Raw genomic sequence first — 16,376 nt, 5'->3', positions numbered from 1 at the left:
CTTTTGAAAATTAGAAAACATTTGACATCCAACGTTTTCTCTTAAGCACAGATTTGAACTTTGCTACCACAAAGAGCAGTTGAGGCATTTGGTTTTGATGTATTAATAGCTTATTTTCTGCTAATTCCACCAAATGATGTCACCACATTTTCCCCTTCATTTTAAACATGCCACAGGGACAGTTAACTTAGCAATATCTTAATTCTCTCCTTAGTCACCTCAAACACCCATCCCCTTGCATTGAAATGCAGGGGCAATTACACCACTGCTCCTGCCTTCTCTCACTTCACCCTCCAAGGCCCCAAAAACACTTTTCTGGTAAAGCAGTAATTTACATATACTTCTTTCAATCTAGTCTTCTGTATTTGTTGACAGTGTAGATTGAGTGACAGCTTTACAGAATACTCCATTCTGTCCACAAGTATGATTTGATGCTCCCAGTAGCTAATATTGTTCCAGTGCAGCTTCAAGATTGCACAGTCCCTAATTGTAATCTATAGTAATGACTTGGAGATAGGGAAGAATTTGCTGATGAAACAAAATTGGGTGTGAGGGTCTGCTGCGATGAGGGCATAAGAAATCTGAAAAGAGATATAGATAGGCTGAGTGAATGGGCAATAACTTAGAAGATGCAGTTTCATTAGGAAAGTGTGACCATGCAATTTGGAAGAATTAAAAGGCAGACTGCTATTTAATTAGAGAGACACTCTTAAAAAAAGTGCAGCACAGAACGATCTGTGAGCTTTTCTGCATGAAACACAAAGAATTAGCAAGGAGATGCAGAAAGTAATTAAGACGGTAAATGGAATTTTGACCATGATCTTGTTGAATAATGGGACAGGCTTGAGGGGCCAAATGGCCTACTGCTGCTCCTATTTCTTGTGTTCTTAATCCTGGATCACAAAGATTCAGAAGACCAAAAGCAAAAAATTTATGTGAGTACATATCTGCAATTTAAATAGCCTGGAGGTAGACTTATGATATTTTTACTTAAAGTTCACGACTTAGTAAGATATAAGCCCTGTCCTGCTATTGAGATGAAACCAAATATCAGCCTGCTTCCCAACACAGAAGCTAAGATATAGCAGCAATCAAAAGACTTCTTACAGGATTAAATAATAAAACAATTGGCAGTCATAAGGCTTCTGAGAGGCATAAAGCTAAAATAAGGTGGAAGGAGGATGTGAGAAACATAATCACACCCAAGTAAGCTGACGGCATATTTTGTGCTTCAAAACTGTGCAACAAAAAGCACTGTCATAATTTACTTCTGAGTTTTGTGTTTAAAGTGGTCACAAATTTCATCAACAACACTATACTTAATTAAATCACTGTCACTTTCTCATCATCACCACTGTTCCAATTGTTACTATTGTCCCTATTGAATACTGGCCTTTATTCTGATCCATCTATCTGCTTTCTATGAATCTAATAGTAATGTGAGATATGTGATCAAAGGTACACATTAATGCTCTATACGTATATAAAAAAATGTTTCTTTGTCCGTTTCTATTTATCTTGATTTGGAGATGCCGGTGTTGGACTGGGGTGTACCAAGTTAAAAATCACACAACACCAGGTTATAGTCCAACAGGTTTAATTGGAAGCACTAGCTTTCTATCTTTCGCTGCTCCTTTATCAGTTGGTTGTGGAGTACACCTGGTTGTAGTTATATTACATCTCAATGACTAACATTTCTTTTGTATTTCCTCTAGAGGCCAGTAGAGAGTCAAAAATGTGGGTCTGTTGACTCATTGAAATGAATGAATGGGTAAAGCATTTCCAGACTCGCAGAACTGAATGGCAATGCATATTTTAATGCTTGCAGTTTGTTTCCTGGTACTGTTATTTTCTTTTCAATACATTCTTGCTCTTGTAGGTCTGGCTGGTTGAACGAACTTAGCTTGTTTAGATAGCAGATAATAGAACATAAAGGGTGACTACAGGACATTTAAAATCCATTAAACATTATGCAACTGCCTCTCTGTTTGCATAACAGCTTCTGTTCCCCTTAATCCAAGCATAGATCTAGTTTGGACAGTGCTCAGGTGGGTGTATTCCAAAAAGAGAATGAAGTCACTGGGCCACACACAGAGCTTTTTCATTGCTTGATTTGTGTCACTTTCTTAAAACCAAACTGGTTATGAATGACAGGCTAAACCTTTTTAAGCACAACAATTTGTTTCTTTGATTTTCAGAAACATTAGCAGAGACAACAATGTTTTCTACCTGAGAGAGAGAGCTGCACACATTGAAGGAAGGTGGAATGTGATCAAGTTTCAAGCTGTATACTAACAAGAGGGTCAAGCATCTTGCAAAATTAGGTCACTGAAATATTGAACTGGTCAAAGGGAAAAGGGAAAACTGCATGTTTCGTATCATAATCTGGCATGCTTTGTTTGGCATGTGGCTTTTGGTTGCGTGGTCAGAATTAAATGGCAGCATTTATGGACCTCACTTTGGATTCAGCAAATCTGGAGGAAAGCTAATATCAACAATGTCACACACAATTCGATCACCCATTTGAAATTGTTAAATCTGTAAATGTAGAACCACTTTTTGCAGATATGATTAGAATAAGAATCCTTAAAACAATGCCTTCCGCTTTGACTCTACTAAATTCTACCCATTTCTGGGAAATGGATTTGGTATCCTCCCTGTTTGTCTTGTTCCAGTGACCTTCAGTTATGTGCTTAGGTAGTCATTTTCATAAGTTACTTGATCATAAGGCACCAGAGCTAAATTTGATCCTGGCTTGTCTTAGTGTGCATACCTGCAATTTCAAATTCAAGTTTCTCACCAACAAAAGGGACTCAGTATCAGTCAAGAGAAAACTGAGGCCAATCCTGCAGTCCATCAGCTGGCTCAATGAAACTTGCCTGGTCTGTGTGGATCAGTTCCACAATAGGTGGCAGCTGAGCCAGAAGTCATAGTTTTGGTAAAGACCTTGCTTATTATTGAACGGTCTACACTACCTAAAATTCAACAATTAAACTGGCTCTCAATGAATTACAAAGCAAGCAAGATGAAAAAGAAGTTGGATTCTCTTTCACTGATGTAAGCAAAAAAAGCATGACTGTGACTTCATCCTTTAAAAGAGAACGAAATACAAATGCTAACATCATATTATTTGTACTTCTTCTAATTACTGTGAAGCTTTGCTGGTTACTACGCTTACTGATTTAGGCCACCCAGGTTGCTGGAACATCATCTTAAGTATAAATAAGACCTTGTCAAGTTTCGTTCATTGAAGCAGGTCATGGATATTTTGGTTTTAAAAGCTCGCCTTTCTTAAAAAAAAGTATTCCTAAAAATGGACTTTGTTATGTGGGTTAAATTTGATTTTGTTCCTTTTCAGTCTTTTTGTTCACGAATCTTACTGTAACCCTTTTGCTAACTCTGACAATTCTGTCAAATTACATTAGAAGACTCGCAGTAGTTAGCAGCAGTTATAAGCAGTATTGGTTATTAGTAGATCAGAGAGAAAGCTGATTTTAATTAGTGGGATAAAACTGCTGTTGGACTAAAAGAGCCCTGAGAACTACATAATAATTAATTGCAGGATAAAGAATTGTAAGAGTGACTCTCCTTACACTCACCAATCCCATTGTACATTTTAAGGAACCCTTCATCACCTGTTATGGTATGTAGAGTCATAGAGATGTCTCACAGTTAGCGCACACAGTATACCTTTAAGAGGCACATTCATTATTTCATTACTGCATCATGGCGTGTGATCTGACTGTGTAAAGGTTTCAGACTCCATCTTAACTGGGGCCACTTGAAGCATAACACTTAAAGCTACTGTTTGTAATTGAATATCTTAATATTAATATGACACTGGAATGTCTGTGATTGTTTTATTTGTATATTTCAAGATCTTTAATAAGATTCTGTTGAATATTTCAATGCCATTTCATCCATATGTAGTTTTATGTCACAGGAGCTAGAATAAGTGTTCCCAGATGAAGTATAAATAACCCATTGGAGGAAAAGCCCAAATCATGGTGATAGTTCACCATGGATGAACAAAAGCTGCAGAGAGTGCCATCTGTGAGATGCACTGCAGTAGACCTTTTGGTCCAATCTGTCCATTCTGATCAAGTTTCCTGGACTAAACTAGTCCTAATTGCCTGCATTTGGCCCACATTCCTCTAAACCTTTCCTATTCATGTACCTATCCAAATGTCTTTTACATGTTGTAACTATACCTGCATCTACCACTTCCTTTGGCAGTTCACTCTAGTTGGCATCACAGTGAAGCAGTCTGGAAAGGAGTACAGAATGTGTCCAGACTAGCTTGAGTGGGGAAACAGGAGCTGAAAGTGAATCATATAGAAGCCTTAAATAATAGTTGGTTAAAAAAAGGAGTATAATAATTTAGGGGCTTTCTGAGAATATTTTTTCACAGTAAATAAAATTAGAAATGGCAGTACAAGTATTGTTCTGCATGATGCGGGAGCTGGGTGGATTCCATTGCAAGCCACAGTGACCACATCTGCAATAAGCACCTGCAACTCGAGCAACTTTACCTCAAAGTTAATGAGCTGGAATCCAAACTTCAGACACAGCAGCACATCCAGGATGGGGAGAGTTATCTTGACGCTACGTTCCTGGCAGTCACACCTTGTAGCTTAAATATTTCAAATTTGGCCTGTAGAGGAGGGTGTGACAACAAGTGAGGCAGTAGAGGGATCCTGAACATAGCAATAGAGGAGGCTCAGCTCTTGACCTTGTGCAGCAGATGTTCCTGTTAGGGTGAAGGGCAAGTCTGGTAGGTATGTGGAATGCTGGATGATGAGAGAAATTGAAGTTTTGGTCAAAAATAAGAAGGAAACATTTGTTAGGTATAGAGACGAGAGATCAAGTGAATCCCTAGAAGAGTATAAAGGCAGTAGGAGCATACTTAAGAGGGAAATCAGTAGGAGCATACTTAAGAGGGCAAAAAGGGGACATGAGGTATCTTTGGCAAATAGGGTTAAGGAGACTCCAAAGGGTTTTTACAAATACATTAAGAACAAAAGGGTGACTAGGGAGAGAATAGGGCCTCTCAAAGATCAGCAAGGTAGCCTATGTGTGGAACTGCAGAAAATGATGAGATTAGATTAGATTCCCTACAGCGCAGAAACAGGCCCTTCAGCCCAAGTCCACACCAACCTTCTGAAGAGGATACCATCCAGACCCATTTCCCTCTAACTAATGTACCTAACATTGTGGGCAATTTAGCATGGCCAATTCACCTGACTTGCACATCTTTGGACTGTGGAAAGAAACCGGAGCACCTGGAGGAAACCCATGCAGACACGGGGATAATGGGCAAATTCCACACAGACAGTTACCCGAGGCTGGAATTGAACCTTGGATCCTGATGTTGTGAGGCAGCAGTGCTAACCACTGAGCCAATGTGGGGAAGGTACTAAATGAGTATTTAGCATCAGTATTTACTATGGAGAAGGACATGGAAGATGTAGAATGTGGGGAAGTAGATGGTGACATCTTGAAAAATATCCATATTACAGAGGAGGAGGTACTGGATGCCTTTAAATGCAGAAAAATGGATAAATCCCCAGGACCTGATTAGGTGTACCCTGGAACTCTGTGGGATGCTAGGGAAGTGATTGCTGGGCCCCTTGCTGAGATATTTGTATCATCAATAGTCACAGGTGAGGTGCCAGAAGACTGGAGATTGGCTAATGTGGTGCCAATATTTAAGAAAAGTGGTAGGAAAAAGTCAGGGAACTATAGACCGGTGAGCCTGACATCAGTGGTGGGCAAGTTTTTGGAGGGAATCCTGAGGGGCAGGATTTACATGTATTTGGAAAGGCATGGACTGATTAGGGATAGTCAGCATGGCTTTATGCATGGGAAATCATGTCTCATGAACTTGATTGAGTTTTTTGAAGAAGGAACAAAGAGGATTGATGAGGGCAGAGTAGTATATGTGATGTATTTGGACTTCAGTAAGGCGTTTGACAAGGTTCCTTATGGTAGACTGGTTAGCAAAGTTAGATCTCATGGAATACAGGGAGAAATAGCTATTTGGATACAGAGCTGGCTCAGAGGTAGAAGATAAAGGGTGGTTATAGACGGTTGCTTTTCAGACTGGATGTCTATGACCAGTGGTGTGCCACAAGGATTGGTGCTGGGTCCACTGCCTTTTGTCATCTAAATGGATGATTTTGATATGAACATAGGAGATATAGTTAGTAAGTTTGCAGAAGACGTCAAAATTGGACAGCGAAAAAGGTTACCTCAGAGTACAATGGGATCTTGATCAGATGGGAGAATGGGCTGAGAAGTGGCAGATGGAGTTTAATTTTGATAAATGTGAAGTGCTGCATTTTGTAAAAGGGCAGGACTTATATACATAATGGGAAGGTCCTAGGGAGTGTTGCTGAACAAAGACACCTTGGAGTGCAGGTTCATAGCTCCTTGAAAGTGGAGACGTTTGGTATGCTTTCCTTTATTGGTCAGAGCATTGAGTACAGGAGTTGGAAGGTCATGCTGCAGCTGTACAGGACATTGGTTAGGTCACTTTTGGAATATTGCGTGCAATTCTAGTCTACCTCTCATTGGAAGGATGTTGTGAAACTTGAAAGGGTTCAGAAAAGATTTACAAGGATGTTGTCAGGGTTGGAGGATTTGCGGTTGAGGAAGAGGCTGAATAGGCTGGGGCTGTTTTCCCTGGAACGTTCAAGGCTGAGGGGTGACCTTATAGAGGTTTATAAGATGATAAGGGGATTGGATAGGGTAAATAGGCAAGGTCTTTTCCCTGGAGTGGGGGAGTCCAGAACTAGAGTGTATGAGTTTGGGTGAGAGGGGAAAAAAATTAAAAGGGATCTAAGTGGCAACTTTTTCACGTAGAGTGGGTTCCGTGTATGGAATGAGCTGCCAAAGGAAATGGTAGAGGCTGTTATAATTACAACAGTTAAAAGGCATCTCGATGTGTATATGAATAGGAAGGATTTAGAGGGATATAGGCCAAGTGATGGCAAATAGGACTAAATTAGATTACATTATCTGGTCGGCATGGATGAGTTGGATCGAAGGGTCTGTTTCTGTGCTGTACATCTGTATAACTCTAAGTGCTGTGCTATTACATACTGGACTCTAGAAAGTTCCCCACTTCTAATGTCAGGCTAACCAGTCTATAATTCCCTGTTGCCCTCTACCTCTTTGAATAGTGGGATTTGCATTTGCTACCCTCCAATCCATTAAAACTATTTTGGAGTCTGCACGTTCATGAAAGTTGACCACTAATGTATCCAGTACTTCCTGGACCACTTCCTTAAGAACTCTGGGATATAGATTATTGTGTACTTTCGGGATTTATTGGCCTTTAGTCCCATCAATTTCTCCACACCATTTTCATATGAAAAATTGATTTTCTTCAATTTCTTCCTCTTACGTGACCGTGTTCCCCAATGTTTTTGGCACATTGTGTCCTCTTTTGTGATGACAGAACCAAATTAACCATTTAAATTGTTTGTCATGTCTTTGTTCTCCATTAACTTACCCTGTTTCTGACCTATGGTTGTCTTCTTTTTAATCTGCACATACCTATAGAAGCTTTTGCAATTGGTTTGCATCTTCTCTGCAATTTCATATTCCTTTCTCCCCCTCTTAATCAATCTCTTTGTCCTCTTTGCTTCTAATCCTCAGGTCTGATGCTTTACTTGGCCAATTGTGTATGTCCCTTCTTTGGATCTAATACTATCTCTAATTCCCCTTATTAACAATGTCACTTTTTGTAGTTTATTTTTGTGCCTGATGGAATTGAACAACCCTTGCAGTTCCTTTGTATATTTCAATATTTGCCATTGCTTATCCCCCATCATTGTTTTAAATAACATTTCTGAGTTGTCATAGCCATCTTTTGCCTAATACCATTGAAGATTCCTGTATTTAGATTAAGGATCCTAGTCTCAGAATCAACTATTTTATTCTTCATCTAAATGAAAAGTTCTAACATATTATGGTCACACTTCCCCAAGGGTCTCACACAGCTAGATTGCCAATTATTCTTTCTCATTACACAATTCCTAGCCTTCATTCCAAATCAGGTTAGTGTGTGGCTTGCAGGAGAATTTTAGATAATGGTGCTTCCATACATCTGCTGTTCTGGTCCTTCTCAATGATCATGGTTGTGGTCCAATGGGATTAAGCAGTTCTAGTGGGCAGCCTGTCATCTTCAATTATTCAGCAGCATCCCACCACCTGTTGGATTCCAGTCAGTCCCATTTTCAGCACCAGCTGAGGAATTTCAGCTTTCCCAGAAAAATTCACCTCAATAGTTGAAGTTGATAATTACCAGGTTTGGTAAAAGTGTGACACATTTTATACAAATGAAAGAGGGAACCTGGAGATAGGGTGGAAGACATGAGAGATTAAATGACAAAAGGGTTAGTAATGCAAAGCCAAAGCGAATGGCAATGAAGGAAGTACAACAATGAAAATGTTATGTTTCCTGCATAATTAATGTGCAAATGCAGCAACTTCATGAAAATCACAGGGAGATTAAGCATGGGAAGCCAAATTAATGAAACTAACATCAGAGTGGTGCAACTCATCCAGCAACATGGGCCAAGTCAGGGTTCATTCCAACCCTCAAGTTAGATTAGTTCATTATTATCAGTGCACAAATGTTCAGTTATTTTTCAACAAATTTAGCTGCAGTATGCTTATTCCTAAATACTATTTATAATCATGTCCTTTTTTTGCATCTACCTCAAGGTGGGGGTGGTGGAAACAGACAAAAACATATTATCTGCAGCTAAAAAAATACATTATGAATAAAGCTGATTGCAGAACTTTCCCTAATATGTTTTAGAGAAACATAAACAAGTGAACGAAAAAAAAAATGTTGTTCTACAGTTCAAGGAGGCATGGATTATTCGCTCATCAACTGACAGGTTTCTGCATGGTTGTTTGATAAACAAGCTAAGCCCTAAAAACACTGAAGCCATCCATTTTGCTTTGTTTTGTTAACATGTTCAAGCATGATATAGTCTTCTTATAGAGCTCAATACAGAAAAGAATGAATGTTTGTGCTGACCTGTGCAGCTTATTTTTTACAAAAAAAATGCTCATCGTCGTGGGGGGTCTAGTTTTTGCTGAAGATTGGGCAATATTATTCCATACATAGGGTATTAATGTACACAGCTGACTGTGACCTTTTTTGATAGGAATTATCCAGTTTTTGATTGCCAGAAAAAACACTGTGCTGCAAATCTGATTCTTAGTTATATGAGTGGGACTGGCAGGCTTCAGATTGGAAATAAGATGAATTTGGCCTTATTTTCTTCATCCAATTAAAAAATTGCCAGGAAATTGTAAGCAAAAAGTTATGGTAAGAGCACAGTGAAAGCACATGGACAGGCAAGTCATTAATTGTATTTGGTTTTTCACATTTTATATATTCCATTGGAGGGTTCAATAGGAAAAGCTAAGTGTTTAAAGATGACTTCTGTTAAATGCTGGAGAGTTTTGGGGCTCCACAGATAAAACCTGATGCTTAGGAAAAAAAAATTAACTCTGCCTTACAACGTTTGAGCCTAGTAATGTCAAAAAATGGCATGGGGATTTGTTGGATCAGTTTTCACAATGAGCGCTTACATATGGGTGTGACCTCTAATAAGATAGACGAGGCCAAGAAAATTCATTAAAGCAGTTCTCATGCAATTCTCTTCCAATGTAATCGAAAATGACAGGAACTTTTTTTATTTGGCGTGTATAGAATGTTTTTTGGAACAATCTCCACAAGCTAACACAGAATTTATTCTCCTTTAGATAACTTGTCACACATCATTCCCAAACACAAGAGCGGGTAAATGACCTTCTTCCAAGAGTTTTCCAGTGCATTCTTCATTCAGCTGCTACATGGTGAATATGCCTTACTCACAAATACCCTGTTTAGTTTGAGGGAAAGTATTTGGCTTTTCTCTGGAGTTTCTACAAGTGGGACATCAATGTGGGAATGTACAATAAATAAAAGTATTAAACAGCTTGCACTAGTCTTCATTGTTAAAAATGCTGCAGGTCAAATAGGATGAGGCGTGATAGCTTTTTTCTTAACTGGATTAACCTCATTGCTGTCTCCTACTTATATTTGTGTATATATTGGATGAGCTTTGGTTATGATCAGAATCAAGAGAAAAAAATGTCAAGTTTCTAGTTCACTACAATCTCCTTGTGTTTCAAGGGGCCTAAAGCAAGGCACAACTGATATATTCTGTAGACAAAGCCATGATGCAAAAAATGACCCAAATGCAAAGACAGAGCAATAAGCAGCCAACAAAAATAAAAACAACGGTTTATTATTATTTGAAGCTTGATTTAAATAGAGATTAGAAGATGTTGATGTTGCATTATTTTCCAACAATGAAAACTGTGGCAATAATAAAACTAGTTATTTGATTGTACAGAATTTGAGTATCGCTGAAGATGATGGTTTGTTGAAACTTTTCATTTTGTACCCTTCAGGACAATTCATAAGAAATACCAAAGTAAAAGGAAAACAACATTTTAGACTGTATAAGAACTTAGTAATTAGCAAGTGGACTCTGAATGATTGAGATGTTGCCATGGAGAATGGACCAGTTAATGATGATTTAATTAATTGCCAAACTTTGTTTACATTTTAACCGAGAAATGCTGAGTCTGGTTGAGGCATTATGTTGATAAATGAAGCAAAACAATGGCCATCATCTACTTTGTTGCATTGAAACCGGTGCAATGATTATACATATTTTTTCTGTCTGCAAAGAACAGGGCCTTGCCTATTAGAGTCATAGATAACTAATACATGCAAGTACACTACACCATCAGCCTAACTGACAATGCTAAATAGGGTGTTCGTACAATTATTCATACACACAGAATTACTGAGCAAATGATAGGATGGTTGAGTACAGTCAATACCTTGCTAAGTAATCCTGGAAGTTACATATTTAATAAATAAAAATAACTAAAAAAACCACCTCACTCCTCATACATTTTGTACCATGTCCCATCCATAGTAACCTCCACATCTTGCATGCTGCCTGTGGCTCTGTTTCCATACTCAGAACCTCTTACATTCTCCATGCCACACAACGCACCTGTGCACAGCACTCTCCTTTTCCCCTCATACCTTGCGCTTTATGGGGGGAGACAGTGCTGTAATGGTAATGTCACTGGGCTATTTTCCAGAACTTCAGGTTAATGCTCTGGGAACACAGATTCCAATCCCACTAATGCAGCTGGTGAAATGTGAATTCAATAAAAATCTGAATTTTTTTAACAATTCAGCCAATGACTATGTAAGCATTGTCAACTGTTGTAAAAACCCATGTGGTTTACCAATACCCTTTAGGAACAGAAATTTGACATCCATATCTGGTCTACCTTACATATGACTCCTTATTCAGAGCAATTTCGCTGATTCAACTGCCCTCTGGCCAATTAGGGATGGGCAATAAATGCTGGCCTAGATAGCAGTACCCTCATCCCGTGAATAAGAAAAAAATCCCAATTGCACAACCCATCAAAAGCTCCATATCACCATATGCCCCTGTATTCATGCTCATGGTCCCCAAACCCCAAGACATGAATCTACTGATCCTCAAGGCACTTAGAAGTCCCAATCCCAACTTAATGCTCAAATGCCAACTTAATGTCGTCTTCCCTGTCACCTTTTACTCTATACCCATGGAGTGAGAATGGGGAGTTAATAGTAGAAAAGAAAATAGCAGTTGACATTAACAAGTATTTTGTTCTGTTTTCTCTATAAGAGGATGCAATAACCATTTCATAAATTGCTGTAAATCAGGACAAGGAGCGGAGAGAGGTTCTGAGTGAAATTACATGCAGTAGGTAGTGAGCAAGCTGATGGCAGCTGCAGGCTGACAAGGAATCTGATGGACTTCATCATAAGGTCTTAAAAGTAATGACTAATGAAATTGCTGATCATTAATGTTAATTTTCCAAAATTCCCTAGATTCAAGTAAGGATCTTCACCATTAGACTGGAAAATAGCAAATAAAATCCATTTATTCAAGAGAGAAGCAAAGAATAGGAAAACTATAGGACAGTTAGTTTAATGCCAGTTATATAGAGGGTGTTAGAATTGATCATTAAAAGTTGCACATCCACAAAATCTCAAGGTAACTGGGAAGAATCAGCATGACCAATCCATCTGACCTGGATATCTTTGAACCGTGGGACGAAACCAGAGCACCCAGCGGAAACCTACAAATACACAGGAGAACATGAAACTCCACTCAAACAAACAGTCACCCAAGGCTGGAATCCAACTCAGGTCTGTGGCAATGTGAGTCAGTAGTGTTAATCATTCTGCCACCATACCACCTGCATAGATCCCTGAAGATGTCAGCAAACGTAGAGAAGATGGTAAAGCAGCATATGGATGCTTTCCCTTATTGGATGGGTGTAGAATACAGCAGCAAGGATCAACTTGTAACAGCTTTATAAAGCATTGGTTAGGCCACAGTGTGGTGGTCAGGACTGCACACAACATTCCATCTATCAGAAGGATGTCATTTCAGTAGAGAAGGCTCAGAGGAAATTCACCAGGATGTTGCCAGAGATGACATGTCTCAGTCTAAGGAGATACTGGATGGGCTGGCTTTGTTTCTTTGGAGCAGAGGAGGCTGAGAAGGGATTAGAATGAGGTACACAAACATTATGAGAGGCATAGACGTGTGTAAAATCTGATAGCACAGTTTAAGATGAAGAGTAAGTGATTTAGAAGAGATCAGAGGAAATGGGTTTTCGCCCAGGGAAGATAGAAATATAGAATATACTGCTTGACAGGGTAGCAGTAGTAGTAGTAGGTATTCGTGTAACATTTAAGAAGCATCTGGATAAGCAATTAAAATGCCAGGGCATAGTAGACTATGGACCACATTCAGGCAAATTGGATTAGGCCAAAAGGCCTGTTTCTATGTTGAATGATTCGACACAAGATTGATACCTGGAATGATCCAAATAATGAGGGTCTGGACAGAGGAGGTAGAAAAAAAACAGTTCGCACTTGTAAAAGGATCAAGAACAAGAGGGCACAGTTTTAAAATGTTTTGCCAAAGTTGCACGTGAGATTTAAGAGAAAACATTTTCACACCATAGGTGATTCACATCAAGAATGCACTGCCAGGAAGTATGGAAGCAGGTTTAACCTTGACATTCAAGAGAGCATTGGATGATTATTTGAAGAGAAACAATTTGCAATGGTATGATAAAATGCAAGAAATTAGCACAAAGTCATAACGATTATGTAGACACCAGCACGACAATGACCTCCTTATGCACCATAACAGTTCTCTGATAAGAATAGGACTGGGCTTGTTTCCATTGTAGCTTAGAATAGGAAAGGGTACAAGATTGAAGTGTCCAAGATCCTGAATGATCTTGACAAGGTGGATGTGAAAAGTATGTTTTCTCCTCTGGGTGAACTCCAGAACTCGAGGACAGTGTTTTAAAAATAAGGGGTTATCATTTTAGAAGCACAATGAAAAGAAGCTTTATTCTCTGAGGAGTTTGCAACCTTGGACCTCTGCTTCAGAAAGAGGTGGAAGTTGGGTCAGTGAATACTTTTAAGACATGGAAAACTTTTTGTTAGATAAGATAATCAAACGTTGTTGGTGGCAGATGGGAGTGTAGAATTTGCAAAACAAACCATCAGCCATTATCTTACTGAATAGCAAAAGTAGACTTGAGACACTGAATGGCCAATGTTTGCTCTTATTTTCTATGTTTCTATACATATCCAAGGCTAAATTTCTCATTTTTGGAGAGTTTTGCCACTGTATCCATGGCAGACATCTGCATCATGATGACAATCTGACCTGAACATCAGCTACAAAAATGCCCCAAATGGTAACTCTAATTATATTACAGAGTCTCCTTTCCATAACCCAATACCTGCCACCCTCTGAAATTCAGATACTTTTGTTTTAGAAACAATCAAATAAATTCTTCTACATACTACAGACTTTAGAAGTTTTATAATTATTATACTTCGTTCAATTAATTATTTATTTTTATACAGGCTTCTGTTACTCCTCCCATCCAGCACTCGAAAGTTTGATTTTCACAGTTAACTCGGCAAAAATGTTCCAGATGTTGAGGCACACTAGTTACTTTTTGAATCACTTTTCCATAAAAACTTTTCATTTTTTTTCCAAAAGGTGTCATCCGGTTCTTTTTCACTGTTCTTTGACTTCAAAGGTGCACTTTCACACAACTTCTCAATCACAGATAAATCAGTTAGTGTACTAGCATACTCATTGTTGTTGAGATTGAGAAAATCCCAGAAATCCTTTGATTTGCTTTTTCCTTTTGGCACATGTCCTGTAGCCTTTATTGGCTGCTCAGTAATGGGTTTTTTTCTCTCAAACAATGCAGCCAGTACTGAAGTGTCACCAAGCAGCTCTGTGATTGAGGCAGCTTTTGACAGTGCTGATTTTTGGTTCTGATTTGACTTGCACTTTAACCTTTCTGCCAGTGGCCCTATCTCTTCATCGTGTTGCTGCTGTTTCACAGCTCTTCTGGAAGTGGTTTCATCCCTGTGTGGTGTACTCTTTGAGAATGGAGTAGTTGAAGAACATGAAAAATCCATACCAACGCTACTGTCAACACCTTCAGCAGAATCACTAGAAAACGATGTGTCTGCCAATACTCTATTTTTTACATGAGTTATTCTTGATTTATAGTCACGATTTTCTGATATAACATAATTTTGTGTTTTAAAACATGCAATCTTTTTTAGATGCTTTTTCTTAAAACGTTTTTTGCCACCTGATACTGCTTGGATCAAAGAAGAATTGATTTGATTTTTATCCCTACTGTCAGCACAGTGTGTGGTCATACAATCTTGTGAACTCCTCAATGTGACATCATCTTCAAGTGCAGATTCTGGAGGCCCAACTGGCAAGATGTCTTTCAATTCTGGATACTGGGATGTGTAAAACTTCCTAAGCATTGTCAGCCGGTGCTGCGAGGTGCTATTTAAAACATGTTTTGCCAATTCTTCCACAGAGGCCATGTTGAAATACTCAGCCATATCAAAGAGTTGTTTTCTGTAACAGAAAGACAATAGATTTCTTCTTTAGTTTGAAAAAAACACTTAATAATTAATACTGGTAAAATGAAAAGATACGAGTTCTTTTAAATCTCTGAAGCGACAACACTATTTAAATCATTGGGTACACATTTTGTTTTTTTTTTAGATTAGATTACTTACAGTGTGGAAACAGGCCCTTCGGCCCAACAAGTCCACACCGCCCCGCCGAAGCGCAACCCACCCATACCCCTACCTTTACCCCTTACCTAACACTATGGGCAATTTAGCATGGCCAATTCACCTGACCCTGCACATCTTTGGACTGTGGGAGGAAACCGGAGCACCCGGAGGAAACCCACGCAGACACGGGGAGAACGTGCAAACTCCACACAGTCAGTCGCCTGAGGTGGGAATTGAACCCGGGTCTCTGGCGCTGTGAGGCAGCAGTGCTAACCACTGTGCCACCGTGCCGCCCACCATTGTTCTCTTACCCCATTTCCACCCCAGAACTAGATATCACAATAGTAAGATTCTGAAGTAGCATGCAGCTTGTGTCAACAATGGTGTAAAATATTATGTGCCTCGATCAACACAATTCCTATTATGTGTGGACATTGTTCCAAAAATAATTTCCAATTCAGTACAGATTGAGAATTGCTGAATGTTTGTCTGGCAAACTGATAAGTGAGGGTTTGTGTTGGATTCCTGAAATTTAATATTTTGATCCTTTTTACATTAGAAAGTACTAACGAAATAGTGATGAGACTAGTGGAATACTATATCAACACCTACCTAACCTCATAGGTGCATTTGCTGTGGGAATTAGAAACAGATTCAAAACAGAATAGTTCTATGAAATAATTGCTTATCAACACTTGTTTGTTGTTGGAGACATGGGATGGGTGGAAGATTGAGAAACCGGAGTTCTTTGAGAGCATGTGACATCTATCTAGCAGCTATTGTCATCTTCAGGTGGTTGGCACACAATGATCCCAAGGAAGATGTGGTGCTGATGTGTGATGCCTCCTTGTACAGTATCAGAGTAATGTTGGCTCACCAGTGGCCCAATGAACAGGAATGCTGAATCGTATATGCTTCTTGGACTTTGGCTGATGCCAAACAAAGATATATCCAGATAAAGAAGAAAGGTTTGACAGTTATCTTTGGTACGAGAAAGTTCCACCAATGCCTTTACGGACATGAATTGGTAAAAGTAATGGACCTGAAAATGTGTTGCTGGAAAAGCGCAGCAGGTCAGGCAGCATCCAAGGAGCAGGAGAATCGACGTTTCGGGCATGAACCCTTCTTCAGGAAT

General features: G+C 39.1%; 1 protein-coding gene across 1 annotated transcript in view; it reads right to left on the bottom strand.

Moving 5' to 3' along the window:
- Nucleotides 1-9,707: 9,707 nt before the first annotated feature.
- The window catches only part of ercc6l2 (excision repair cross-complementation group 6-like 2), an 89,881-nt gene continuing 83,212 nt past the window's right edge, over nt 9,708-16,376 (bottom strand). The window contains exon 20 of the mRNA XM_043713493.1: nt 9,708-15,077. Coding sequence (XP_043569428.1) covers nt 14,132-15,077 — 946 coding nt within the window. The 3' untranslated portion in view covers nt 9,708-14,131. The remainder of the gene's footprint in view (nt 15,078-16,376) is intronic.

This window comes from Chiloscyllium plagiosum, chromosome 2 (genome assembly GCF_004010195.1).
Source record: "Chiloscyllium plagiosum isolate BGI_BamShark_2017 chromosome 2, ASM401019v2, whole genome shotgun sequence".
NCBI lineage: Eukaryota > Metazoa > Chordata > Chondrichthyes > Orectolobiformes > Hemiscylliidae > Chiloscyllium > Chiloscyllium plagiosum.
This window is presented reverse-complemented; position numbering and strand designations above follow the sequence as displayed.